At 39.7% G+C, this 24,734-nt stretch overlaps 1 protein-coding gene across 1 annotated transcript; it reads left to right on the top strand.

Moving 5' to 3' along the window:
* Positions 1–739: 739 nt before the first annotated feature.
* LOC139478854 (uncharacterized) lies at positions 740–21,190 on the top strand. Its single transcript, XM_071261518.1, has 2 exons — positions 740–874; positions 19,155–21,190. The coding sequence occupies exons 1-2, from the start codon at positions 852–854 to the stop codon at positions 19,735–19,737; spliced, it is 606 nt and encodes a 201-aa protein (XP_071117619.1). The 5' UTR covers positions 740–851; the 3' UTR covers positions 19,738–21,190.
* The last annotated feature ends 3,544 nt before the right edge of the window (positions 21,191–24,734 follow it).

Below are 24,734 nucleotides of genomic sequence, written 5' to 3'. Positions count from 1 at the left end.
TAATTGATAATGACTGTGTACATTTGAGTATTTAATGAGGATAATGCGTCCAGCAATAATACAAGCCTCAAAAACCCTAACAACAATGACACCAAGTGTTATTTGTTCGTTTGTGAATATAATGGGTAAATGAGTATTCCAACAAATGGGGACACAAGAAATGGGGTTCCCACATTGTACCCATTTATAATTAGGGAAATCGAAACCTGTGACGTTTTACCACCAAGTTAAACCTACTCGCCCTGTAGGTAACACAAGTCTGTTTTCTCTTATATGGCTCTTTCTTATTTATTTTCAGATCTGAAGTAATTTCACAAAAACAGTGGTTAAACCGTTATCAACCTGGACGTGTTAAATTCAATATATATATTTCTGATATTCTCCACTCTCTTAACGTGAATACGTCTGTTACTTTTCAGATGGGAGCGCAATTAAAGTTTGCTCTTTCATCAGTCTCTTATTGACATTTTTATCGCCATCTGATGCCAATCAAAACCTAACTTGCAACGTACAAACTTGGTTACATGAAGAAATTCATACTTTATTACTTCCCTTGAAGACATAGCCGACGGTAGTTGAGAATCCCCTCAACTAAAAGTCACCACAACACACGGACGTCTCCAAATCGATATCGGTAGAGGGCGCTGCGACAAACTAACCTTTCCACGACCTACTATGTGTGACGTCACAACCTCTCAGCACGGCGAATGACGCGTCGCCCGATGCTGTAGCAGACGACACATGGAGACGATGAGTGGTTTGTGCGCCGTTCATCGCTGAAGTGTAGGTTACAGTGAAAACATCTCCCTTTTGGATGTTGAGTGTAGATCTACGGACATCTATGTCTAACAATGGATGCCAGAAAGTTCCAAAGGTACGTAACGTGATTGGAAAGCTGAAATCACTGCCCTGACATCATCCCCTATGCAGCTATAACTCAACTATTGGTTTGGTCTGCAATGCGTTTCTATGTTTTGGTGCACGAAGTGTGAAAATGAAGATATTACTTCGTTCTAATGCATGCATATCAGGACAATATGTGTACTTCATTCTGACAAAATCATCTTCCCAGAACGCCAATGTATACAATGTATCCAGCTTATGACTTATTGGCCTCGCGAAGCGTAAATATTAAAATATTGTATTTCGTGATTATGCAGTCATGAAGGGACATTACACGTTTTTTATTTCATACTGACGAAATCAATTAGCCAGTGCTTCCGCTTATACAGTGTATTCAGCTTCTCAGTCAAGGAGCAGTCTTCTACAGTAATCTCATTCTCCGAGATTGCTCACATGTTTTACCCTGCTCCTGAGCATCTGTTTGTTTATGTCATTAAGTTGTATGAGGCATTTGAACCGTTATTGATCTGCGTAGCTTCTTACAGTACACTGAACTCCATTAAACTGTCTGCAAAGTCTCATTATTTCCTTATCGATAACACTGATGTTACCATGGTAATAATTACTTTCAAAGAGACCATCATCTATCTGATCCCATGCTCATACAGTTAGATGAAAGGTATAGCGATGCTCGTTATTTCCAACTGTCCAATCATGTGGTGTTTTGCTCATGCAGGCCGCCGCTTCAGTTATAGCCGTTATTTGACAATGTCAGAAATCAACGATTATCCTCAGGTTATCCTTTGCGCTTGATATACCACGATAACCGGATCCGCTTCCTCAGACGTTATTGATCGACCTCTGGTCCCAGAATACACCATATGTTGCTAAATATGACAGAAAAGAGCCTTGAAGCAAATATTGGCATCTCTTGAAACACGGATCTAACACCAACTGCTCAGAGTTTCTTCATATCAATGTATGAGACATCCTAACCTCTTCGACATAGATTTTGGTTGGACCCTTTTCAAACATCATAACATTTCTAATTGACAGTCAGCAAGTGTTCAATATTTCATTTGGCAAAGATTAGGTTTACTGCTCAAGTTAAAGTTCAGCATTTCATTAAAGGTCTGTGTAGAACAACAAATCTGATAATGCAGCTGTAATTGCACGGTCTGATAGAGTAACGACCGCACGCACTTGTTACCAAACCTCGTACTGACAAAATCCCACCTTTCAAAGACAATCGCATTGGACAGGTGTTAGTCCTGTGTTATCATTAAACAGAATCAACATCCGATAATGCTGAATAGACCAGCAATACATATCAGATGCCCCGCGGGAGGCAATGAAATATTCATCCTGATTCAACCGTGCCTTTTAAGAACCAGAGCATCCATCACCTGTAATATCTATTGGCTGTGACAAATGACATGTTCTGATGTACATGGTTGACGATGTCCGAACGTCACTTCAGAGATGACACAGCATGCATGATCATGTAGCACTTAGAAAATGACTTTACAATAATTCTCTTTTTCTCCACAGGTCCAAGTAAGAACTACCGCAATCATTATAAATTGTAAATATCCGTTTGTTTCTATTCTGCTTCCTTTTCAAATTAACACAATGTGTCCAATGTGATTGACCGTAAAGCAATACCCTTTCATGGCAAGTTTTTTCCTTAATCGAGGAGAGAGAAAATGAATTGCCTTCAACTTTTTACGAATTTCCTTAGATCAAAATGACATTTAAGTTTTATGTTCCACGTGTGTTCATGATTCTGCCGAGATTTTGTTAATTTATTTAGAACTCATATCGCAATGAATCTTTTTTAAACAATCAAACAAGCAATTACAGTGAATAAATTGGAGTTCATGCATTGCTTATTAGTAACTTTACTTCCACGCTATCCGTGAGGATAAACAGCCTGTAAAGACAAACCTCTGCTTCACGCCATTGCCACATGCTCATGCGGGGATAAAACCCGCTCGTTGACGTGACGAGACAACAACCTTACCATTTGATATTTTTTACAGCAAGAAATAAAAGCTATAAAACCATTTCCATAATCATAAGAAATATGTGCTGAAAGCAGACGATTCCGACCTCATCCGTCACAAACACAAGCAACGGAAATGAAATATTAGACGTTAACAATATAAATCTTCGACAGAAATAGGTAACTGTACCCTGTGCTACCCGCTGAACTTGATCGTCTTTGTTTTAATCATACATGAAAACCAATAACATTCAACATCGGTGTTAACGCATTCCACCCAATAATTTACAATAACAGCTTAGTGATTGTATTTGTCAGTCATGTTTATCTCTGATGCCTCAATAGGCCCTAGTAGGCCATACTGCCATTCATTCCTGCGTCCTATCACATGGATCTGACGCTGTGATCTCCTTTGTGAGTCCTTAAGCGAGAGGTTTAAACAGTATCGATTTTAAAAGTCTTTGAAAATAGAGGATTTAGACAGTAAGCCAAGCATGCACTGACTTCTGCTTTTAAATGCCACCGAAGTCTAAAAAGTGTTTAAGGAAAGGGCAGAGTAAGGTGGAGGCCCCCGGATGTTGTAGAAACTGTGTGAGTTAGTGAGTAAGTTGGGTTTAACGTCGCACGAAGAGTACTTTAGCTATATCACGTCATGTCAGCCTGATGTGTGGGAGACGTAGTGATGCAGGTATCCCGCATTGGTGAAACTCGTGGTATGGTGAAGACAAACCAAGAAACACAATGACGGTGAAGCAGGATTCGAACTCACGATCACAGGTTTCTGGCACGCAACAATTCAAAGATCGAATTACGACGTCTCGCTAAACTGTAGCCCCATAGAGAAGGTTGTTTCTATCATAATTAGTTGTGAAGACATTGGTAGTAAGTGTCCACTGAAGGCATCATGGAGGGTCAGGAAGGGCTCATATATCTCCTGGATTGACATGAAACGTTTAATACAATTTGACAACATTTACGGTCAGGAAACACGATACTGATTAAACAGTCATACAATGCCAACATTATTGGGGCTCTGTCTCCATGGTGTTTGGCTGGTCAACTAAATGAAACGATAAATTGCTTGCCCATGAATCTCATGCTAAACAATATAGGATCTTGATTGCCGAAACATGTCATTATTGGCAGTAGATGAGTGCATTCGGTTCTGATTTAAAAGCTGGGAGACGTATTCACGACATGAATCAAAGACGAGACCCTTAAAAGTTCGATCTTCTTGTAAAGTAAAGAATAAAGTCGTGACGAATCAAATGGACGCAAAACTTGTTCATCGTGGATGACTCATGTTATATAAATGAAACGTGCCTGTCTGTAACAAAGTCCTGGCGTGATTTTAGACCAACATTAATTTATTCTTGCTATCATCTGCAACTCGAGTAGGCTGAATTATGATTATGACCGTTTCGGCTATAAATCACCCCAGAGTGCTGAAAAGGTGCTAGGATCTTGTCAAATGACGTCCGAGTAAGTTTGGTTCTGGTATTCCAATTACGGGGTGGCAGTGGGTATGTGTGCGTGTATGGGGATATCTGTAGGATTGGGTTTCATTTGACCGCCCGTCCGTTCTATTACTATTCAGCATTCATCTCCATCAAACCGCATTATCCAAAACAGTAAATATATTGTTTTATGAATTATGAATAGGTTTGCAAAAGAGCCGTGGATTTTATTATGGGTCAAATATTGCAGGTTGGTTTCTGAAACTTAGCATCAATAAATATGTCTTTGTCAATCAATGTCCAATTTTGTTAGTTACGTTTTTCAGGACATATTGTCTCTGAGTGAACTAAGGTCTAATTGTAGCAGGAATTCGATTGCGTGAACACAGGGGTATTTTTAGAAAACAAGACATTTCCCTTATTGCTTGCAAAGGTTATTGTCGTAGACAGTAGAGTGAAATGGGACAAATTACACGCTTGTAGCAACAATACCGAAACTATACAAGCTGCTCAGATGTGATATAGATTGTCCACGTGGCTTTCCTGGGTGCGACAGGACAAACCATCAGTTTACGAATGCCGAAGCAGATGCAGGTCCACGGTGCTTCAAGTGGCATTTCTTTGTTCCTGGTAGCCATGGTGATGCCATGTCTCCAGTTACGTTTTATAATGTATAATACGGATTTGTATTAATTCAGAATACATGAACGTAATGTGATCTGTCCTTCAAGCTACCAGGATAGGAAGTTCTAAAGTTCTGAGGATAATCTAGGCTTACTATCCAGTCTAGACAGACATGACATCCTTTTTAAAGCTTCCCCGAATTTGGTCAAACTATCGATGGAGGAGTGGTAGGATGCTGTCACACAATGGGGAGACATCCAAGCAACCATCTGGGATTCGTTGTCACCATCTGATTCAGTCAAGTCTAGATCATACGTATTTGTATATTGTAATAGTATGATAGGGTGTTTTCCGGTGTTTTGAAGGTGTGTTTTAATGACTGAAGCTCTGTGGCGTCACTTTGCTCCAATGAGAAGAATAAGATATGACGTCTCACATAGTTCACAAACTGATAACCTTACGTCGTCTTATTTGTCAGTGTGTTTGTCTGTTTGTTTGCCTGCTGTTTGACGCCGCACTCAGCCGTATTCAAGCTTTATGACTGCAGTCTGTAAGTAATCAAGTCACGACCAGACAATCTTGTGACTGACATCATTAGCATCGATCTACGTAATTTGGATACGATGACATTCATCGGTCAAGACAACGAGACTTTATCCCGTTATTCGCCTCTGAGGAAAAGCATCGTATCGAACCTGAAGATCTCACAACTGATTTTATGAGATTTGTATGAATCATTCTTTGAAGTGGATAATTGTTTTATGTCGCCAATAACATGTCAGAACATTCCTGTTGATCAAGGGGAAACCCTCTGTAAATACTCTACAAATACACAGTGCCAAGCTACCAAATTGGTAAGAGACCAGATGTATTCATGCAGATATGATTAAGGTAATCTTGTGTCAAGATAGTCTACTATTATGATAGTCTTTATTAAAATAGTCTGGCTTAAAGTTGCATTTAAATTTAAATTTTGTTCGTTCAGTTCCCCTGATATTTTAACATGTTTTAAGGATTTGGTGAATCTTCTGGTTACCGTTTTAGCACGACGAGGTAACTACATTGATACGTTCACAACACCAGCATCTACGATCGTTAATGTGGTGGGCACATGCTACAGTAGCTACATATGTAAGACTAAGAACGTCTAATGTGGCATTATCTGCATGAATACAAGTACCGACGAAAGAGGGCAAAGCTCTTTACAAAAGCAAAATTTAACATATTGATCATACGTTCATTAATTAGAAAACATTATCATTTTTTAAGTAATACAAGAGGTAATTATTTCTCAAATGGATTATAACGTTCGCATTTACGTATTTTCATCTATTTCTAACAGACAGTGCCAATCCAGTGATGACTTCGTTCAGCTCTATGACGTAATGACATGACGTTTACTCTATAATACTCTGCGGCATCGCTACATTTTGGCTATGAAAGTGACTACATTTTAAGATGCAAGGTCTTATCGGCAGTAAACCTTTAATACACTCATGCATCCATAAATCACTCCATGATAATTGACGCTAAGCAATCTGATTGAGTAAACTGGTATACCTTAACACAGACAAAAACACCTCAGATTTTGTTTGCGCAAATTTAACCTCGTGACATTTAAAATACGCGTATTTCAAAGTAGGTCCATTTTAATTTGAAATGCGATTCAAGGTATCCAGGCAGCACGTAGAAAACATTTGGGGATTTAAAAGCAAATGAAAATGTTCAAACTTTAATCCGAGACAGATGCACATAGCATACATTATTTCTGTTGTTAATTTGAAGCTACCTGCCATATAAAAATAGTGAGACTTTAATTACGCTGACATTAAACTATTACAAAGACTCCACTCTAACTTGATACTACAGACAAGAAAATTATAAACCTGAGACTAGAACATAATGTTTCTCAAATACTGTACTAGACATGATTTCTCGTAATCTCCTGCACTGTATATGGGATGGGTTGGTTGGATGCGACCACATTATGCCGCGTGAAGAGCGTCGCCATGGAAACAAATAATCTGAAATTGGAAGTATATGTCATTATCGTAGACAGAGAAGAGTGATACCGTTTCCTAATTAATTCTCACGGCATGAGGTCGTTAGAACGGGTGACAAGCATGGATTAAGTCAATACTGCAACACTGATTTCCCTTGGGGGGAACCTAGGTTACAGTTAGCTCCCAGCAACCTGCACTGGTCGTAAGAGACGACTTAATGGATCGCGTGGTCAGGGGTGGATCGTTGCTCAACATATCAGTCGCTGGATTGGCTGGTCCAGAAGCTACCATTTACAGATAGCCGTCATGTAGCCGAATATTGTGGAATGAGGTGTTGAACAACAAACAAACAAACAACAAACCTTAAGCCGCCTGAGCAGCAATGCCTCCGAAGAGAGTGGCGTTAAGCACAAACAGCAATGATGCAACTGCTTGTTTGTTTGTTTGTTGCTTAACTCCGTACTCAGAAATATTCCAGCCATATGGCTGGATATGGCAATCTGTAAATAAGCGAGTCTGGACCAGACAATCCAGTGACTGACATCATCAGTATTGATGGGATACGATGACATGTAACAACCAAATCATCGAACCTGACCACCCGATCCCGTTAGTCGCCTTTTAAGAAATGATGCAACTGAGTCAGTATTATAGAGTATTGACCTTCCATTATCCTTTTTACGACTTTTGGTAGTAGTAGTAGTAATAGTAGTAGTAGTAGTAGTAGTAGTAGCAACATGTTAGTAGTAGTAGGTGAAGTGAACTATTTCAGCTTCAAACTACTACTACTACTACTACTACTACTACTACTACTTCTACCACTACTACCACAACTACTACTTCTACTTCTACTATTATTATTACGCCTGCTACGACGACTACTACTCCGACTGAGCGAATCCGTGGTCTAGTGGATAGAGCGTCCGCCCTGGGAGTGTAAGGTCGGGGTTTTGATCCCGGGCCGCGTAATTCCAAAGGCCAATAAAGGTGGTACTTGTTGTTACCCTTCCTGGCACTAGGCATTAAGGGGCTAAAACGAGGACTGGTCGGCTCGGAGTCGGTATACAGTGTGCACTTTAAAATCTTCGGATTTCTTTGAATATTTATTCAACCTTCATGAACTATTTTTTTTATATTTGCTCGTCATGTTCAATATATGTCATGTATTAGTATTTAGATTAATGGATACTGACTAACACATTTCAAGAAACAGTTTAGTTTTTACATTTCCATTTTGAGTTGATGTACAACCCTTCGTACCAAAAGGATTTCCTGTTCTAATTCGCTTCAGCAAAGACACGCGTAAGTCTTCTAGAGATGTCATCTATTTTTTGGGATGAAATGCATTTCCTTGAACAAACTCATTTTGATGATGAAGAGACGCCTTCGGGCCTTCAAGCCAAGGCCGGAATTAAACCATCGTCCCTCGCGAGATATGGTCTTTATCAAATGTTCACATGACAAAATTTCTCCACATTTCCGTTGATCACAGAGACCTCAAGTCCTCAGATCTCATCAAAGATTTCCCAGGCCAGCTTTCTGTACTCTGTCACTTACTTATAAAGTCACGAACCTCACATAGCGGCCGTAATACACCTCGAGCAAGTGGCTCTGATGATATGGTACATGTCGCAATAGTTTCTTATCCTAGAGGAAGTGGAAAGTGAGAAGACGCAGAGTAAAAGAAAAATGCGAGTAAGGGGAAAGAGGGGAGAGACAGAGAGAGAGAAGAAGAAAGGGACAGAGGGAGACATAAAATGAAAGAGAGAAAGGGGAACAAAACATGGTGAGAGAGGAGGAATGTAGAGTTATTGAATAGAGAGCGATAGAGGGAGAAAGAAAGAAATAGAGGAGGAAAGAGCGAGTGAAAAGAGGAGGGAGAGGGTTATAGGAGAGAGAGAAAGAGAGAGGAGATTGGAATGACAGTCATATGAGTGAGAGGGGAAGGGAGAAATGGGGAGGAAAGCGAGAGGGAGATAGGAGAATAGACAAACAAAATGAGGACAGAGGGAGAGGAATAAAATGAGGAGAGAGAGAGAGAGGAAGGAATAAGTGTATCATAGGAGGAGAGAGAGAAAGAAAGGAAGGAATGAGTGTGTCAAAGGAGGAGAGAGAGGAAGGAATGAGTGTGTCACAGGAGAAGAGAGAGGGGTGAGTGAGGGGAGAAATAGACAGAGAAGAGCAGTTCTCCCACATGCCTTTGTTCCTTGGCCGCCAAAGTTGACACGCCTGAAAAGTCAGTTGCCAATAACAACTGTTGTTCTAAGGTCATAAACGTTCATTTTCTTTATCTAATCACAATCAATAAATGATCTGTTATTTCCCACAGACCTCAAAGTTTCCATACCAAACAAGAGACATTGTGTTTCAAAGATGTCTTAATCACACCAACCAGCGACACCAACAAGTGCGATGTATTGTTATTACTGAGGTGAAATGTGGTTAAAAATCGCAGAATCTCGGAAAATGGCCATTAAGCAGAATCTTTTATTAACACTAGAGAAGCATGTCCCCGTCTGTCGCTTGCAAAGATGATTTATGATACTTTTGTGATACCGTTAACGCAACAGCATAATGAATCGCAGATAATTTATCAACCTTCCACGTAACTGGTGTGGTTTTACGCCTCTATTGATTAACCTTTTTCTTTGACTTAGAACACGCTGACGCAGCGTACGGACACTATCAGTCGGGGTATCGAATGACATGAAAAGATCCTATTTAGATTTGGCACAAGACTTCTTTCATGTGTGTGTTTTACAGCGAGATTCGGGACAAACACAGCGGCGATTAATATGTTTGTCAGATCTGATAAGATGCGGTGAGGTGTTTAATGGAGTTTAATGCAAGAATATTGCAGTTACATGTGTGTGTGTGTGTGTGTGTGTGTATGCGTGCGTGCGTGCGTGCGCGTGTGTGTTGCTCCTTGTACTAGGTCGGGCTAATGCTGGTTTATATTGTGCTAACCCTATGATATTACTTGCTGCAGTTTTACATGAGTTTCCCACTCAGACACTAGACTGACTCCGAGCCGACCATTCCTTGTTTTATTCCCTGACCGAGGGCCAGGCAGGGAATCAACAAGTACAATCATTTTCGTATTTTGGTATGACGCGGCCGGGGATCGACACTGTACCATGGAGGCGGCCCCCAGACCTGATAACTGAGGAGACATATTGTGTTTGGAAGTGAGCACACGAACCTGATATTAAACGTCCATGTGTTATATAAAGGATATAATAGTAGATTAATTTTCTCCCGTGGTTATGCTTACACTTTAATAAACCTATGTACGAAGGACGTCGTCTTGATACAAGTCATTTCATTTAAGGAATCATTGATTGTGGTAATTTCATTTAAGGAATCATTGATTGTGGTAATTTCATTTAAGGAATCATTGAATGTGGTAATTTCATTTAAGGAATCATTGAATGTGGTAATGTCCCGTTAACTACAATAAACAACAGTAACTATCCGGAAAAACGGGGTTCGGATTAGCGAGGCTCCGCTATATCATAATATATGTAATATATATAGTTTGTGACATATGTCATTGCACTGTGTAACGCGTTGACGTCATTTACACCGACCCACGCTCATCCAGCTGTTGACGTTAATCAATAGGGTCGAGGGCCGTTGAGGCGGTTGTTTGGTAGTCTAGTGGTGTGGAGTGTGACCTTGCTACGTAGACAGCCCAAGGTTGTTTCGCGATGACGTTTTATCTGATAAGCCATACTTTTCTTGCGTTTTACTCCCAGGACGCTAACGCTACCGTTATGAATCGACTGACACTGATCTCAACACTGACAAAGAATAATTGCTGCGTCTTAACTTCCAAATTGGAACAATAAGTTAACCCAGAAATCCATAGTTAGTGTGAAACCAACAAATAAAGAAATGGTATTAAAGTAACAAAATTAGTGTATTATAAAATTAACTAGGTTTACAAATCAATACAAATTACTCCACAGTTATTCCAACGGTAATCGTAGTACACAATAGAGTGCCATACAAAATCCAATGGTAGTATAAAATATAATAGCAGTGGTAATAATACTCACAAGCAGCAAGAGTGTTCAAGTTTCCACAACAGGCCTAGGGTGAAAACAATGATCTTCAGACATCCGCTGGTCCTGATGTAATGTGAGATGAGAGAGACACGCTCCTGCTCCCCTATACAGTCTAGATATCTTCTTGTAGTTTCTGTACAGTGCTGGATTAGTCAAGCTGTTGAAGAACATTCCAGGTTACACTTTATTCCAAAAGCATCTAAATATAGTAACTTCACAACCACTGTTTACATGAGAAAACATTACATTCTTGACAACTAACCATTGTCAAAACTCATTGCTCTGAATTTCTACTGTATCTCAGCAGAAGCAGTGTAATACAGTTACAACATTGTTTAACATTATAATATACTATAACATTATGTATACATTTTAGGAACACATCCTTCTGGGCCGTATGTAATTCCTGTAACATCTATCTGTACACTGTTGTCAAGGGACATATTACCTTCACACCCCACTCCCCGGACCCATGCCCCACGCCCACACCACACAGCCCCCACAGAACCCAACACAATCCCACACAACACACAACCCCACACAACATACAACCGTACACAACCCCAAACAGCACTACCCAACACACAACCCCACAGCCCCCCACACAGTCCCACACAGCCCCACACCACCACACACAGCCCCAACCAACCCCACACAGCCCCACACAACCACACACAGTCCCACACAACCCCACACAGTCCCACACAGCCCCAAACAACCCCACACAGCCCCACACAGCCCCACACAGCCCCAAACAACCCCACACAGCCCCACACAACTCCAAACAACACACAACCCCACACACAGTCCCACACAACCCCACACAGCCCCACACAACCCCACACAGCCCCACACAACCCCACACAATCCCACACAACCCCACACAGCCCCAAACAACCCAGTGTTTCCAACTGTTCGAAACACATGGATACTGATATATCGAGTTAACGGGCTTTCAAAGTAGTGGGACCTTTATTCATGTCTTATTTCCGACCACTGATTACCCAGTTCTACTTAGACTTTTCATGTCGCGAACACCTGGTATCATCACTATTTGACATGTGTTCTTAATTCAGAAACACATGTTATGATATAGTATATGATATAGGAATGGTACAATAGACTGTTTTAACAGAGCTTTATAATGATTGATTATCAAGATTATGGCTTATCAATTATTTCATATAATAGTATGAACTTTAGCAAACTGTGAACAACAACATTCTGATTCGCTGAAATGAATATTAAAACAAATAGATAAAAAACACCATTCTCCTCTCACGAACCTCTTTCTCCTATCTGCGCTGTGCGTCGGCATGGCTTTCATGTCAACATATTAAGTAATTGTTTGGCAATGGTGGTTAATTCGTTATGATCCGATAACACACGACCATTAGACAGCACCAATCCCATGGGTCGCATGGTAAAATACGACTCTCTGAACTATTAACATCATACTTTCCACACATAACCTAATACTCCCTCGAGTCCCCCGCTTCCAATATATTTAGGAGATAAGCATTATGTGTTTCCACATTGCGGGTGTTATTGGGTATTTGTAATTTCATTAGGAACCAACTGCGACCATGTTTCCGTCAAACTCTCATGTAATTTAGAATGCAATATACTTCCGAATTATGGACGTTGTCCCAGCTTGTGATGCTGGGCACCTTCTTGCAGTAACACAGAGCTAAGTTTTATTGTAGACTTGTGAAGGACATTTCTAAATGTGACGCACCAGTGACAAATTATAATGTCTTATGCTATTCCTTATTTTGAATTGTATCAAATGTCCCCATGTTTGATCGGTTGAACAAATGATTTGCCTTTGCATGTGTTTGTGACGGGTATTACAGGTGGTGCACGTTCACCTTTGCTCGAACATCTGGTACCATCAGTATATGATAGTGATTCATACACACATGCCCATGATATAGTCACAATCTTTCAATGGATTGTTTCTGACGATTATGGAATTCTGGGTTAGAATAGGTCTTCACTAACCCATGCTTGCCGTAAAAGGCGACTATGCTTGAAGTAACAGGCGACTAACGGGATCAGGTGGTCAGGCTTGCTGATTGGTTGATGCATATCATCGTATTTAAATTGCGTAGATCGTCGCTCATGACATCAATCACTAAATTGTCTCGTCCAGAATCCATTATTTACAGACCGCCGTCATAAAATTGGAATATTGCTGAGCGCGGCGTTAAACAACAAACAAACAAACAAACAAACAAACAAACAAACAATTTGATTATGGAAAGGGTTTTATCACTTTTATTAACTAATACATGATAACTGTTAATAATGTGCTGTGCTCTCCCAATAATATCATGGATGAAGGCCTAGTTCCTCATGGAGTTCCAGTGCTGTAGCATATACGTCATGACCAGCTGACATGCTGCTTCCTCCATCCCCGTGGTACGGCTGTACCTGGAAAAAATTGAAACATGCCGATCAGATCAAAGGCTTCACTATGCACTCGATGATTTATGCACTCCCCAGAACACAACGATAAAAGCTTGATTTATTTAATGGAAAGCGTTTCAACAATAAAGAATAATGCATCGACGTCAACATATGTGATAATGAACAGTACTGCAGAACAATTGTCTCGGGTTTCAGATTTGTCAAATTGGATGGAAATGTTTTTCGAGTTCCGAGCACTAAGTGTAAGCATATGTAATGATTTTATGTGTTATTAATTGTCAGCACACATAATGTCATGTGTTTGGGATTCATTAAAGGATTAAGTACACATTTAGAAGGAGAAGAAGGGTTTAGCGGTGAGTGTGTGAGTGATACGTATGGGAATTGGAGGGGGTAAGTGGTGGGGGTGGGGGGTTGGGGGGGGGGGGGGGGGGGGGGTGTGTACCGTGATTTAACACCGCCCGGCACATTATTTCCGTTCTGTCCCGGTATGGCAGCCAGTGAGTCAGTTAGGCCAATAAGGCAAGTCGTAGACATTTACCAATTTGGTGAAACGCAAGGTAGCAGGCATGGCGGTGACAACCCAGAGTCAGTCAGGGTGAAGATGGGAGTCGAATCCTCGATCAATAGGTGCCTGCTGACAGCACTCTTAGATACAGAATTGCAATTGGTTCATCTGAAAGATACGTCATGAAGCTAGACATAAGGTCTTTAGGAACAGATTGCGTGTTGACTAAAATGGATCGGGTGGTCAGATTCGGTGACTTGGTTAATTGCGTGGTACTTAACCCCGGCGGTATGGGACGTTGGTCATGATATCAACCGCTGGTTTGTTTGATCAAGACTTGACCATTCACCATGATATATAGTCATTCAAGTGTTTATGGGAATATTTAGGCAGCGAGTGAAAGATATATTTGCACAAAACTGGAACGAAACAGTTTCATCTTTGCATCATCTTAGCATTTATAGTAAACTGAAGACACATATTCAACAGGACATGTTCCAGACAAGTCATTAATAAGATAGTTTTGTAAATGTAGAATCTCATTACATGATTTTAATGTAAATATGTGTTGTAAATCGAAAGATATTGATGCCGTTAACAGTGTTTGTCCCGATTATGACAGGTGAAATCGAAGATGAATTCCATGTCTTATATAAGTGTAACAAGTAATCCAAGTTAAGATCTACATATCTCCCTTTCTTGAATAATGACTAAACATGTTATCTTTTCAGTGGCTACTTATATAAAACATGTTTTTTTTCAATCAGATTCAAGAAGAAGTAATTTCTGTATATGCACGTGACATCATATCAATTGTACGTTAGGCAATATGGCCATAATACTGAATAAACTTGTCTGTCTGTCATGTGACAGGCATTTAGAAGTGATACACACATGGGGCAGAATTTATGGATGTCAACTTCTTTATTATGATGAACACAACGTTTTGGAATATACTTACTCCTACACGGGTGAATAAATGCTATAAGGCAGAGGACATATATATGTACCTTAAGGACAACAAAAGTAATACGATAACAAAGGTGGAAACTTAACAAGGGGAGCCAACATCTATTTGGCGGTGATTGGGGATTAGCAATGGACAAAGGGAAGCCAACTTATAGCTGATTGGTAATAGGCAATAGGCAATGGGCAAACGGGAGGCCTCTGTTATCTGTTAGCTCCCCGTGTTAAGTTTTCATCTTTGTTGTCTTATTTCTTTATAATAAAAGCGGCGTTAAACCCAACATTCAAAAGTACATGTGGTGGTTGTTAATGCTATGAACACAATGCAACCTCGATATGATGAAACGGTCAATTCCCCACCCCTGCATATCTTTCTGTCCACGGACTGATTAAGAGAAGTTCCTTTTCATAATTCTGCAAGGTTTAGTTTTTACCGTAAAATATATCCATTATACATCACAAAAATAAACGCAAAATCTCATTTCATAATTGGAAATCTCTGCTAAAAGAGTCTATGGTACGCGTCATGAACATGTGTTTATAAATCACTATCAAATAGTGATGATACCAGGTGTTCTCGACAAGATGAGTGTAGTCTGCTCCAACGGTGGCACACGTCGTAAACACAAGCAAAGGCATGTCAATTGTTCAGACCACGGGAACATACGATACAAGTCGGTCATCACCTTGCACATGATGCGTCAGATGTGGAAATATCCTCCACGCGGTTACCATACATCTTTTTGAAAGTTTTAGTAAAGCGCTGAATGTTGCCTCGTTTGAACAGGAGCCATATGGCGCTCTGTAGAAAGAACATGCTTGATTGTACCTCAAAAGTTGTGAAATGTAGACACCAAAGGCTGGAGCTGCTTGAATATTGTTTAAAATAAAGGGGAAACTGACTATTGAACAGTTGGAGCCATTCTTCTTGCCATACACTCTGAATCTTTTTGCAAGCCATTTAAAAATAATACTAATATAATGCTCTGAATTTATGCATGATTCATGACAGAACAAAAAGCTGTGATTATTTCTCGCTCCCGTGCACAGGTAGCAGATATGTGGTTTCTCGAAAAGAACCAGTCTTTTTCAGCTCATGAAATGACATCATTTTCCAATATGTGTTTATCAGATCCCACTGCCATTAATATCAAAATAGAACACCAGACAGCTATGTTTTATGCCGATCCTCTCCATAAAAAAATAAATATTGACGGCTGTTTCTATCCTGTCCTTGGATACACGCTCTTTTGGTGCTCGGCATCGCTAAGCGTGTTTGACGGGAAGAGATTAGTACAAACCAGTCTCAATCCTTTGACTTACACACGAGATAAACCTGGAGCCTGCACGCAATAATGTGTAAAGGCTGATGCCAAGGATGTTCCTAATGGGCCCGCGTTCTTACGTTTAGACGTAAGCTCTGATGAGAGCTCTGCTGCTCCGTTAAAGGTCACGAGTGAAGGAATAATCCACCGGTCTATGCCTATCCTCTATGTAGTTTGCATCCTTTAAAGGAGCCAACGACTGAAACCCAAAGGCTTGGAAACCTAAAATAACACGTGACGTCATTGCGTCTGAATATAAATATCTTTTAATCTCTGTCAAACGTCTTGCGTGTAAAAATAAGTGTTACAAAAACACCCAAAAAACTACACAAGAATATACGCCCTGTTTTAGGGATTTGGTTGCTCTTGGAATATCTTCAACTGGTTGTTTCTACTTGTGGTCACACGTGAAAGTTTCTGAAATTATTACTCAATATTATTTTAAACTGTTAGCAAGCTATTATTGCGGGCGAAAGATCACGTCATTCAAAGTATTTATTGAAAAGACCAGTTTCTGAAACGCAGAACGTTTGTTTGGTTAAGCAGGGATTACTTATGATTTTTTAAAGGGACTTGTAACTTCTATTTAGTCTCTGGCTAAACTGGTCAACAGTAGCAAGCGACTCAAGGGATGTTGTCAATCCTGTAGGTAACAGAAGTCCGCATTGTCGCCAGACATCCTGATCGTTGTGACCACACAGTGAACATTGCCAACAATTTGAAGCGTATTACTCCCACAAAGCTGATAAATACGGATTTGCATAAGACACATATATTTCAATTCCCATTCTTTTTAAATTAATACCAAATATTAACTATGGATCTTTCTGTTCTGTGTGTAACATATGATACGCGTACTGTACAGTGTATTACAACCAAGCAGACGGCCAAAATGACGGGTAAATATTTTGTATTATGCGTATCAATTGCCTTAAGTGCATCCAAGCAGTTTCCTACACCGTGACATACCATTTTACCCTATCTTTGGTCACGTGAAGATCCGGATTAGAATAAGTCTTCAGCAACTCGTGCTTGCCATAAAAGGCGACTATGCTTTTTTTAAACTAAATTGTCCATCATTAGTAATGAAGGAATGTTGATCAACCCCCACGAGACGTACCATCTAACGTGCATGTCTAGAATTAGCGTGCTTATCGATTTATTAATCATAAATACCTACCAAGTTAATGATGTCAAACAATTGCACATAATTAATTCCACATCTTAATGACCAGGATTCCAGGTAAACAACCATCACTCGGAATCGTACACTGGACTGCTTTTAGATGAGATATCTTGTGATTATGAAAATGGTTTTGTAGCTTTTATTTTCATGGAATGTCCTGTTGGCAACTACCTGTTCTATAACGGCGATATTTACTTGTATATTTTGCAATCGAATTATGTACGAATGATGAATAACTAAATATTATTCTTGCACGAGGAATCCAACACATTTAAGATGATAATAAAAGCGACAAAACCCAAAAATATCTGCCCAAAACAAACTCGATTCTACGTTTCCGACTATAACATGAGCATGTGTTTGATATCAAAAAGTGATGATGCTAGAGGTTAGCGAAAAGATGACCCACCGGTGGCATTCGTCACAAACACATGCAAAGGCAAGTCAATTGTGCACCTGAAAAACACGAGAACATATCTTACAAGTCAAAATAGGGAATTGACATTTTTGTCACTGATGCGTCCATTTCATAATTAAAGAAATCTGAATCTTTATGCATAGATCTAAAAATGAAACAGATGAAGCGGCCTCACCGGTCTCCTTTATTACGTCACGTTAAGTTACGTTAAGTTACGTTCCCAAACGAGGAACCGACTTGTGCCGATTTATTCAGGTTGATAAACAAATGCATTAGGAAGCTTTAGTGTAGATACTGGTAGTTATTCCTATATAAAGTAACTCATATCTGCACATGCTATCTGAATCGTCATTATTATTTCCATTAAGACACGTGCATTCCCTAAAGGCATTTGTCTGAACCTGTGAAGATCCGGGTTAGAATAGGGTTAGAGACAGCGATAGTAAGATGAGATATGGCTTCATGTAAAACCAATCTTATATCAAACAACTAGAAAGTAGTAATACCCTAAAAACGTGACAGAAGATGCACGAATCATGGACTTGCTGTTCTCGCACGGCTCTTCATGACGTCAGAGCCTGGATAATGAGTAGCGTATGAGTCACCTAGGAGGCCATTACATTCACGTCATTTTCCTTTGTCTCGCTTTATGTTTACATAGACTGAACTATTGACTCAACGATCCTTGTAATATGGTGATAGTGTAGAACTGGTACAGTTTGCACTTGACCGTATTTGCTGAAGCCTACATGCGTACAATGACCGTCGGACAATGACTAGAACAATGAATGTGTTGATCTGATTGCAATACAACTAACATGGTCGTCAAACAATATCACTGATAATTACAACATAAGATGTTACGACAGCTTCCAGTCCAATTATATTTCATTACCATGACGTCTGCTTCGAGTGTGTCCATAGTACATTTTTAGTATCCGGCGCATGGATATAACGTTTGATAGTTTTTTAGTGTTTTTTTAACCTTGTTATGGTTATTTTTTCGTTGGTTAAGTAAATAATGAATCAAATTTGATCGTACCTGCATGTTCATGTTACCCAAGGTTGAATGTATTTTCACATAGCTTTATGCATAACGTTGTCCTCATGACCTTTTGATTGCCAGGATACCGTGTACGTGGGTTCGAATCACAGATAATGATTATGAACACCCTCCCCGTAATTTGGGGTTGCATAAAGGTGGTAAACTGCATTCCTTTCCTCCAACATCAAGCATCCTGTATTTGTTGTTACTGAAATACAAAGCGATGTTAAGCACAACTCCTGATCATTGCAATATGTCAATCTCTTTACAGAGCCGCCTTGGACAGCGGACTCCTCAACATCCGCATCCACAGCCAGGAGAACAACTCCTGGGTTGGAGTCATTGAGGACCCACGACTAAGTCGCGACTACGACGACATCGGAGCTCTATACTACGTAGTTGCTGTCGTCCTCATTTATGGTTTATCCATCGTCATGATGATCGCGTCTCACATTCGTAAAAACAAGCAAGACAATCAGCTTAGGACGTATCTAAAGGAGATGGTTCTCCTCAGAAAGAAGGTCCGGAGGGAGAAGCTGTTTGATAAAATGTCTGCCTTTACATCCATAACAACCGGATCCTTCAAAAAGAAGGTCTCTGGTGAAGGAAGTCCCAAACCCGGGAAGAAGTCCGAGACTTGCGAAGTTTCAAAAACTCCTTCCTCGTCACAAGAACCAGCCGAAGAGAAGGAAGCTCTCAATAGCAGGAAGGAGAGTGACAACGATTCTGTGTTTCTCTTGCCCGGGGACTTCTGCATTGACATGAGTAGACTTGATCTCCCTTCCCTCAAGCCCGACACAAAGACCCAAGTTAACATCCAGATTCAGAAGGACAAATCGAGTGTGTCATCGTGACAAATTAATTGCTTGAGTATTTATGGCTTGAAAATGTTTTAATGAGTTTATATTGACCTGCGAATGTAAGGTACGCGTGAGTGCTATGAATTTTGTGCATTGGTTTCCACAAATGAAAAAACAGAAAGGGATCCTCTCGGTTGGACCCTTTACCTGCTGGTACTTAATGAAGAGTCTTTGCAGAAAATGATATGATATTTACCTGCGGTATTATCTGTGTGTTGCTAGATCCTATGTTGGAATTTCGATGACAGAATCAAGATCGGGTCAAACTATTTTTGAGCGCGGTAGCAGCATAATGGTTTTATCAGAATGCAGCTTATAAGGCACGCGTTGATACTAACACAAAAGGTAAAAACCTTTCTTCCTTGGATTGGAGGTACTTTGTTTTATCGAAGTCCTGAAGGAAATCATGTCTATTGGTCTTGTAGTCACCTCGCCATATTGCATCCAATGACGATGTAGATAATGCTTCAGCTAGAACTGTTTGTCTGCCTCTAAGGTTGTGAACCATCGGTGAACATATATGTAATGGATTTATTTAATGTATTTTAGAGTGATACTTTTCTGGATGGTTTTGACAGATAACGTTTTTAAGCAAGATAAGAATGGAGTAATAGTGCATACAAGATTAAGGTTGTTGTGGTTTTCGACGGATCTTGCAAATGTTGCCATTAGTGTTTTGTTTGCTTCTAATCTGGTCTATTGTTGGATGACACATTGATATCCGCCTTAAGAGGGACCATGAGCCTTGTTCAGTCAAGACGCTTAAGTTACGTTTAGGATTCTAAGCCATTGTCTCATGATTAGAGTAATCATCAACCTCTATACTGATGAACATTAAGAGTTAGCAGACAGACAAGACTTCAATCGAAGTTACCAAACTGATCAAGCCTCCTTGTTAGAAAAGTAAGGACAACACTGTGAACCATTAGAGGGACGTCCATACATAATAATTATAGTTAAACGGTCTGTAGAAATATTATACTTGGAGACATCATACGTGAAATGATAAGACCACTCTCTGTCTATATCCCTGTCGTGTATATCGCGGACCGGTTGTATCGAAGTCATGTGTGATGTTTGCTTACCGTCACGTGGCCTTCGGCATTTCGAAACAACCACCCTGATACAATACCACCATAAGAAGTCGCCTCATGTACGTTTGGTATTTTACCTTTAAACGCAGAAATTCAGAAAGCCAAGACCTGGTAATTTGGATTTTGGTTAGGATTCAAATTTGGTTAAATATCTTTTGATATGAGTATAGTTTGTGTTGTTTGTACATAAGCATGTTATTGGGTTTGGGTTTTTTAAAAGTGAAGACTGAAAGATTATTATTTTACAGGTTTTGTTAATATGAAAAGCATTGCATATCTAATTAATGTATGTTGATTTTCTTATACATCAATCAACTGCAAGGCGTATTTTATATGACTTGTAATTGATTAATAGTGACGATATTTTATGCAAAAAAAATAATTTAATATACAATCGCATCTCAATCAAAAAAATATTTTTGCTTCTGTACCTGAATTAAAGTTCTTGCATACCACAATCTGATTTGATAAATACGTGCAGGTGCATGCGTAATTATCATTATTTCAACTACGTTATTGTAATGTTACAACCAGCTGTCGAAGGCATCACACTACCCATATACAGTGAAGTAAGGCTAAAACGAAGTCTATATTTTTCGTCACAGTAGGCGATTAGTGGCTGGAAAAGAGTATGAGTATCTCATAAAAATGGCTAAATTCTAAAAGGAGGAAAGTCTAAGATAAACCGTAGGTAGTAATTATTTTATTCGTGTTTCACGATGGAATTCACAATAGAAACATTGTGTCCATTACGTATTCTGTGGTCCTGTGTGTAGGTGTTCCTGTATTGTGTGATATCGTTGGTGTTATTCCGATGCACCATTCCGACGAATACAACTACATGTTTAAATATCTCTACATTTTGCCTTTGAACAAACAAGTTATTGCCTAAGGGGTATTCATCTCAGTCACATGTATACACCAAACCTTATGACAAATTCATTATGAAAAACCTACAATCACAAATCTTTGTACAATACCAAGTGTTCACGAAACATGCGAGCATGTCCTCTCCTACTGTTAGCACCAGATGTTCGTAAAGACTGCCGTCTCCATAAAATAGTCAGTGACACTTTTATTTTTAACGCGTACACATTTTACATTGGTCTTCTCGTTACAGATTCTCTCTGGTATGCTATGTAGAGTAGCCGTTTAACATCCAATATGCATTACGAAACGCTCAATAAGAAGTCATATGACAAGTCTGTTAATAAAGTCCACAGTGAGAAAGACACATTTCATGCTTCCTCTAGCTTAATAAGGCACCAAGACGCACACAGACTGACATAGCTCCTCTTTTACAGTGTCTAACAACGGTAATGTTCTTGCTACTATCACATTTAAAAGGCTATGTATTGATTACATGTGGCCGTGTACCGTCTAGTGATTAGATCAGCATGACGTATCTTATGTACGCCTTGTACTAACTCTTCGTCTGTATTCTCTGTACACACAAGGAACATGACTGCACATTACGTATAAGAAGCCCTACAATAACATGGAATGAAGGAACACTCCCAATTGACATACAGTTTTCCTTGACCTTCTACTTTATTCGCCCTTTGAACTAAACCAGGTTCTGTATTCAAAAGGCATACCACAAGGGCAGTTACTCTTCAAATAGAGGCTCGGGGGATTAGAGGATTTAGAAACAAAGCACGTGTGTCAATAGAACAGCCGGTTTGGTGGTCGACTTCAGATCACACAACCCCAAGCGCCGGACATGGCTCAGATAAACCAAGTGTCTGGTCACTTTCGCTGGGTCACTTCAAGAACGACATATTTGCTTCATGGGCGGGTTAAGATGGTTCACGAAATGGTTTGACATGAATGAGGAGATTACATTAGCCTCGAGCCTGAGCAGAATACCGCATCAAGAACACTGTAGAATTGTTATTTATATTTGATAATTACGTAATCATGACCAATCATATGATAGATATCATAGATTTTGTATTCTTGATGTGAATTTAATATATTTGTATTGCCATTGTTGCTATGTATATGTTTACATGCGTTTATTAAAGAAAGATAATATTTAATGGTAATATCAATTGTCTATTTTCATTGGTGTCAAGGTAACTTGATATTCTGCACTGCTGCAGACTTATGAATGTAATTGTTGTCAAATAGCATCACTGAAACCGTTCCTTTGTCGAGAAAACTCAGACGGAGGATAAAAATTGGAATTTGTGAGCGAGCGAATCGGGCTTAACGTCGCTTTAAACCCTCCCGTAAAGTACTAAAATCAGTTAGAGGCGACTAACGGGAGCGGGTAGTCAGGCTCAATAACTTGGATGATGCATGTCATCGTATCTCAATTGTGTAAAGCTTGTTTGGTTTAACCTCGATTATTTACAGACCGCAGCCATAAAGCTTGAATATTGCTCAACAAACAAACAACTGAAATAATATCAGGGTGTGTCAGCATGATGTTGGAGGAAAGTCACGCAGAATTAACATGGGTGCGTTAGTCACTTTTATATAACCCCTGAGCACAAGTACAGCTCTGATATACCAATGATCTTATTTGAGGGAATTCTGAGATTCGAACCTACGACCACCTTAACTATTCGACATAGCAAGCTGCATCTTCGATGTTCCAGTGTATTATTCTAAAATCCCCTTGTTATACTTCCTTCACCCATGCGACATCCTAGCTTCGTTCTGAGTCAAAACAATAACCGCTAAGGGACTCATCTCCAACAACCCTATACAATCTGCAATATTCTTAAGAAATAAAACTGAGGATTATAATGGCATCAGGCTTTATCGTTTTACTCATACACGGCCTACAGAAAAAAACCCACTGGTACATGAAAGATCAAAACACAAATCTTGATGTACATATATTATTTATTTACACTTTGTTCTGAACTTGAACCACCGCTGGTGGTTTATGGATAAGTAAATGAATCATTCTAAATCTGAATTTGAAATTGAAATATTTGCCAGACGAATCTTCAAAGTAGAGGTAATATTTGTTAATTGCTAGCGTCTGGAAATATAAAAGAAATCTCTGAGTTATGCTAATGTTATGCTGACGTTGAGTGCTGTGTTGCATCCTGTGAGTTGAGTCTTACGCTGATTCGAACACTATTTCATTATATCACAGCGTGTCGGGGTGATGCAGGTCTTTGCAGCTAATTGACGTTTCCACTTTTGTAAAACCTCCAAGCATGGGCACGGGGATAACGAACTAAGTAACATTATCAGGGCGGACCCAGATTCGACCCATGAACATACCGGTGCCTCAAATGACCTTTGTAACCCTGTCCCTGTTATATTAAGTAACATGTATGAGCTTTATTGTTGAAATGTCAAACAGTATTCCTTCCATGATAATCAGCTGGTTTATGTGTGTCACGGTAATCAATATATGTTCTTGTTGATTAGAGAGCAGATCTTTGTTTCACTCAGTACTTAATTTCATCTAAGCTTGTGGTTACAGCTATTTAAGTCTAATATCTGATAGCAGAACCTTCTACATAAACTGTTGCAGAAAAACTCACTGAAATTTGATCATGTCACAGAAAGGTATGACGTTCAAATGAGAAACGCGTAAAGAAATTAACGAATGTGTACACATGACTAAGCAGCAGGAAAGTATCGTCAAGAAAAGCCCGGCACATGGAGTGAGTGAGTGTGTGTGGTTTTATGCCGCTTTTAGAAATATTCTAGCAATATCACGATGGGGGACACCAGAAATAAGCTTCACACATTGTACCCATGTGGAATCGGCGTGACAAGCGAACGCTTTAACCACTTGGCTACCCCACCACCCCATGGCACATGGAGATTCCCCAGCCACTCAACAATGGTACTTGTTGTTACCCTGTCTGGCGCTCGGCATTAAGGGCCTAAAACAAGAACTGGTCGGCTCTGAGTCAGTATACT

This window comes from Haliotis cracherodii, unplaced genomic scaffold, assembly GCF_022045235.1.
Source record: "Haliotis cracherodii isolate W230 unplaced genomic scaffold, xgHalCrac1.p SCAF_4, whole genome shotgun sequence".
Taxonomy (NCBI): domain Eukaryota; kingdom Metazoa; phylum Mollusca; class Gastropoda; order Lepetellida; family Haliotidae; genus Haliotis; species Haliotis cracherodii.
The sequence above is the reverse complement of the archived record's forward strand: the minus strand, read 5'-3'. Positions and strand labels throughout refer to the sequence as shown.

Excerpts from the sequence above, each read along its gene's own strand:
- LOC139478854 (XM_071261518.1), top strand. The coding sequence starts at position 852 with ATGGATGCCAGAAAGTTCCAAAG. Across the intron at positions 875-19,154 it reads GATGCCAGAAAGTTCCAAAG|AGCCGCCTTGGACAGCGGAC; the intron begins GTACGTAACGTG and ends ATCTCTTTACAG.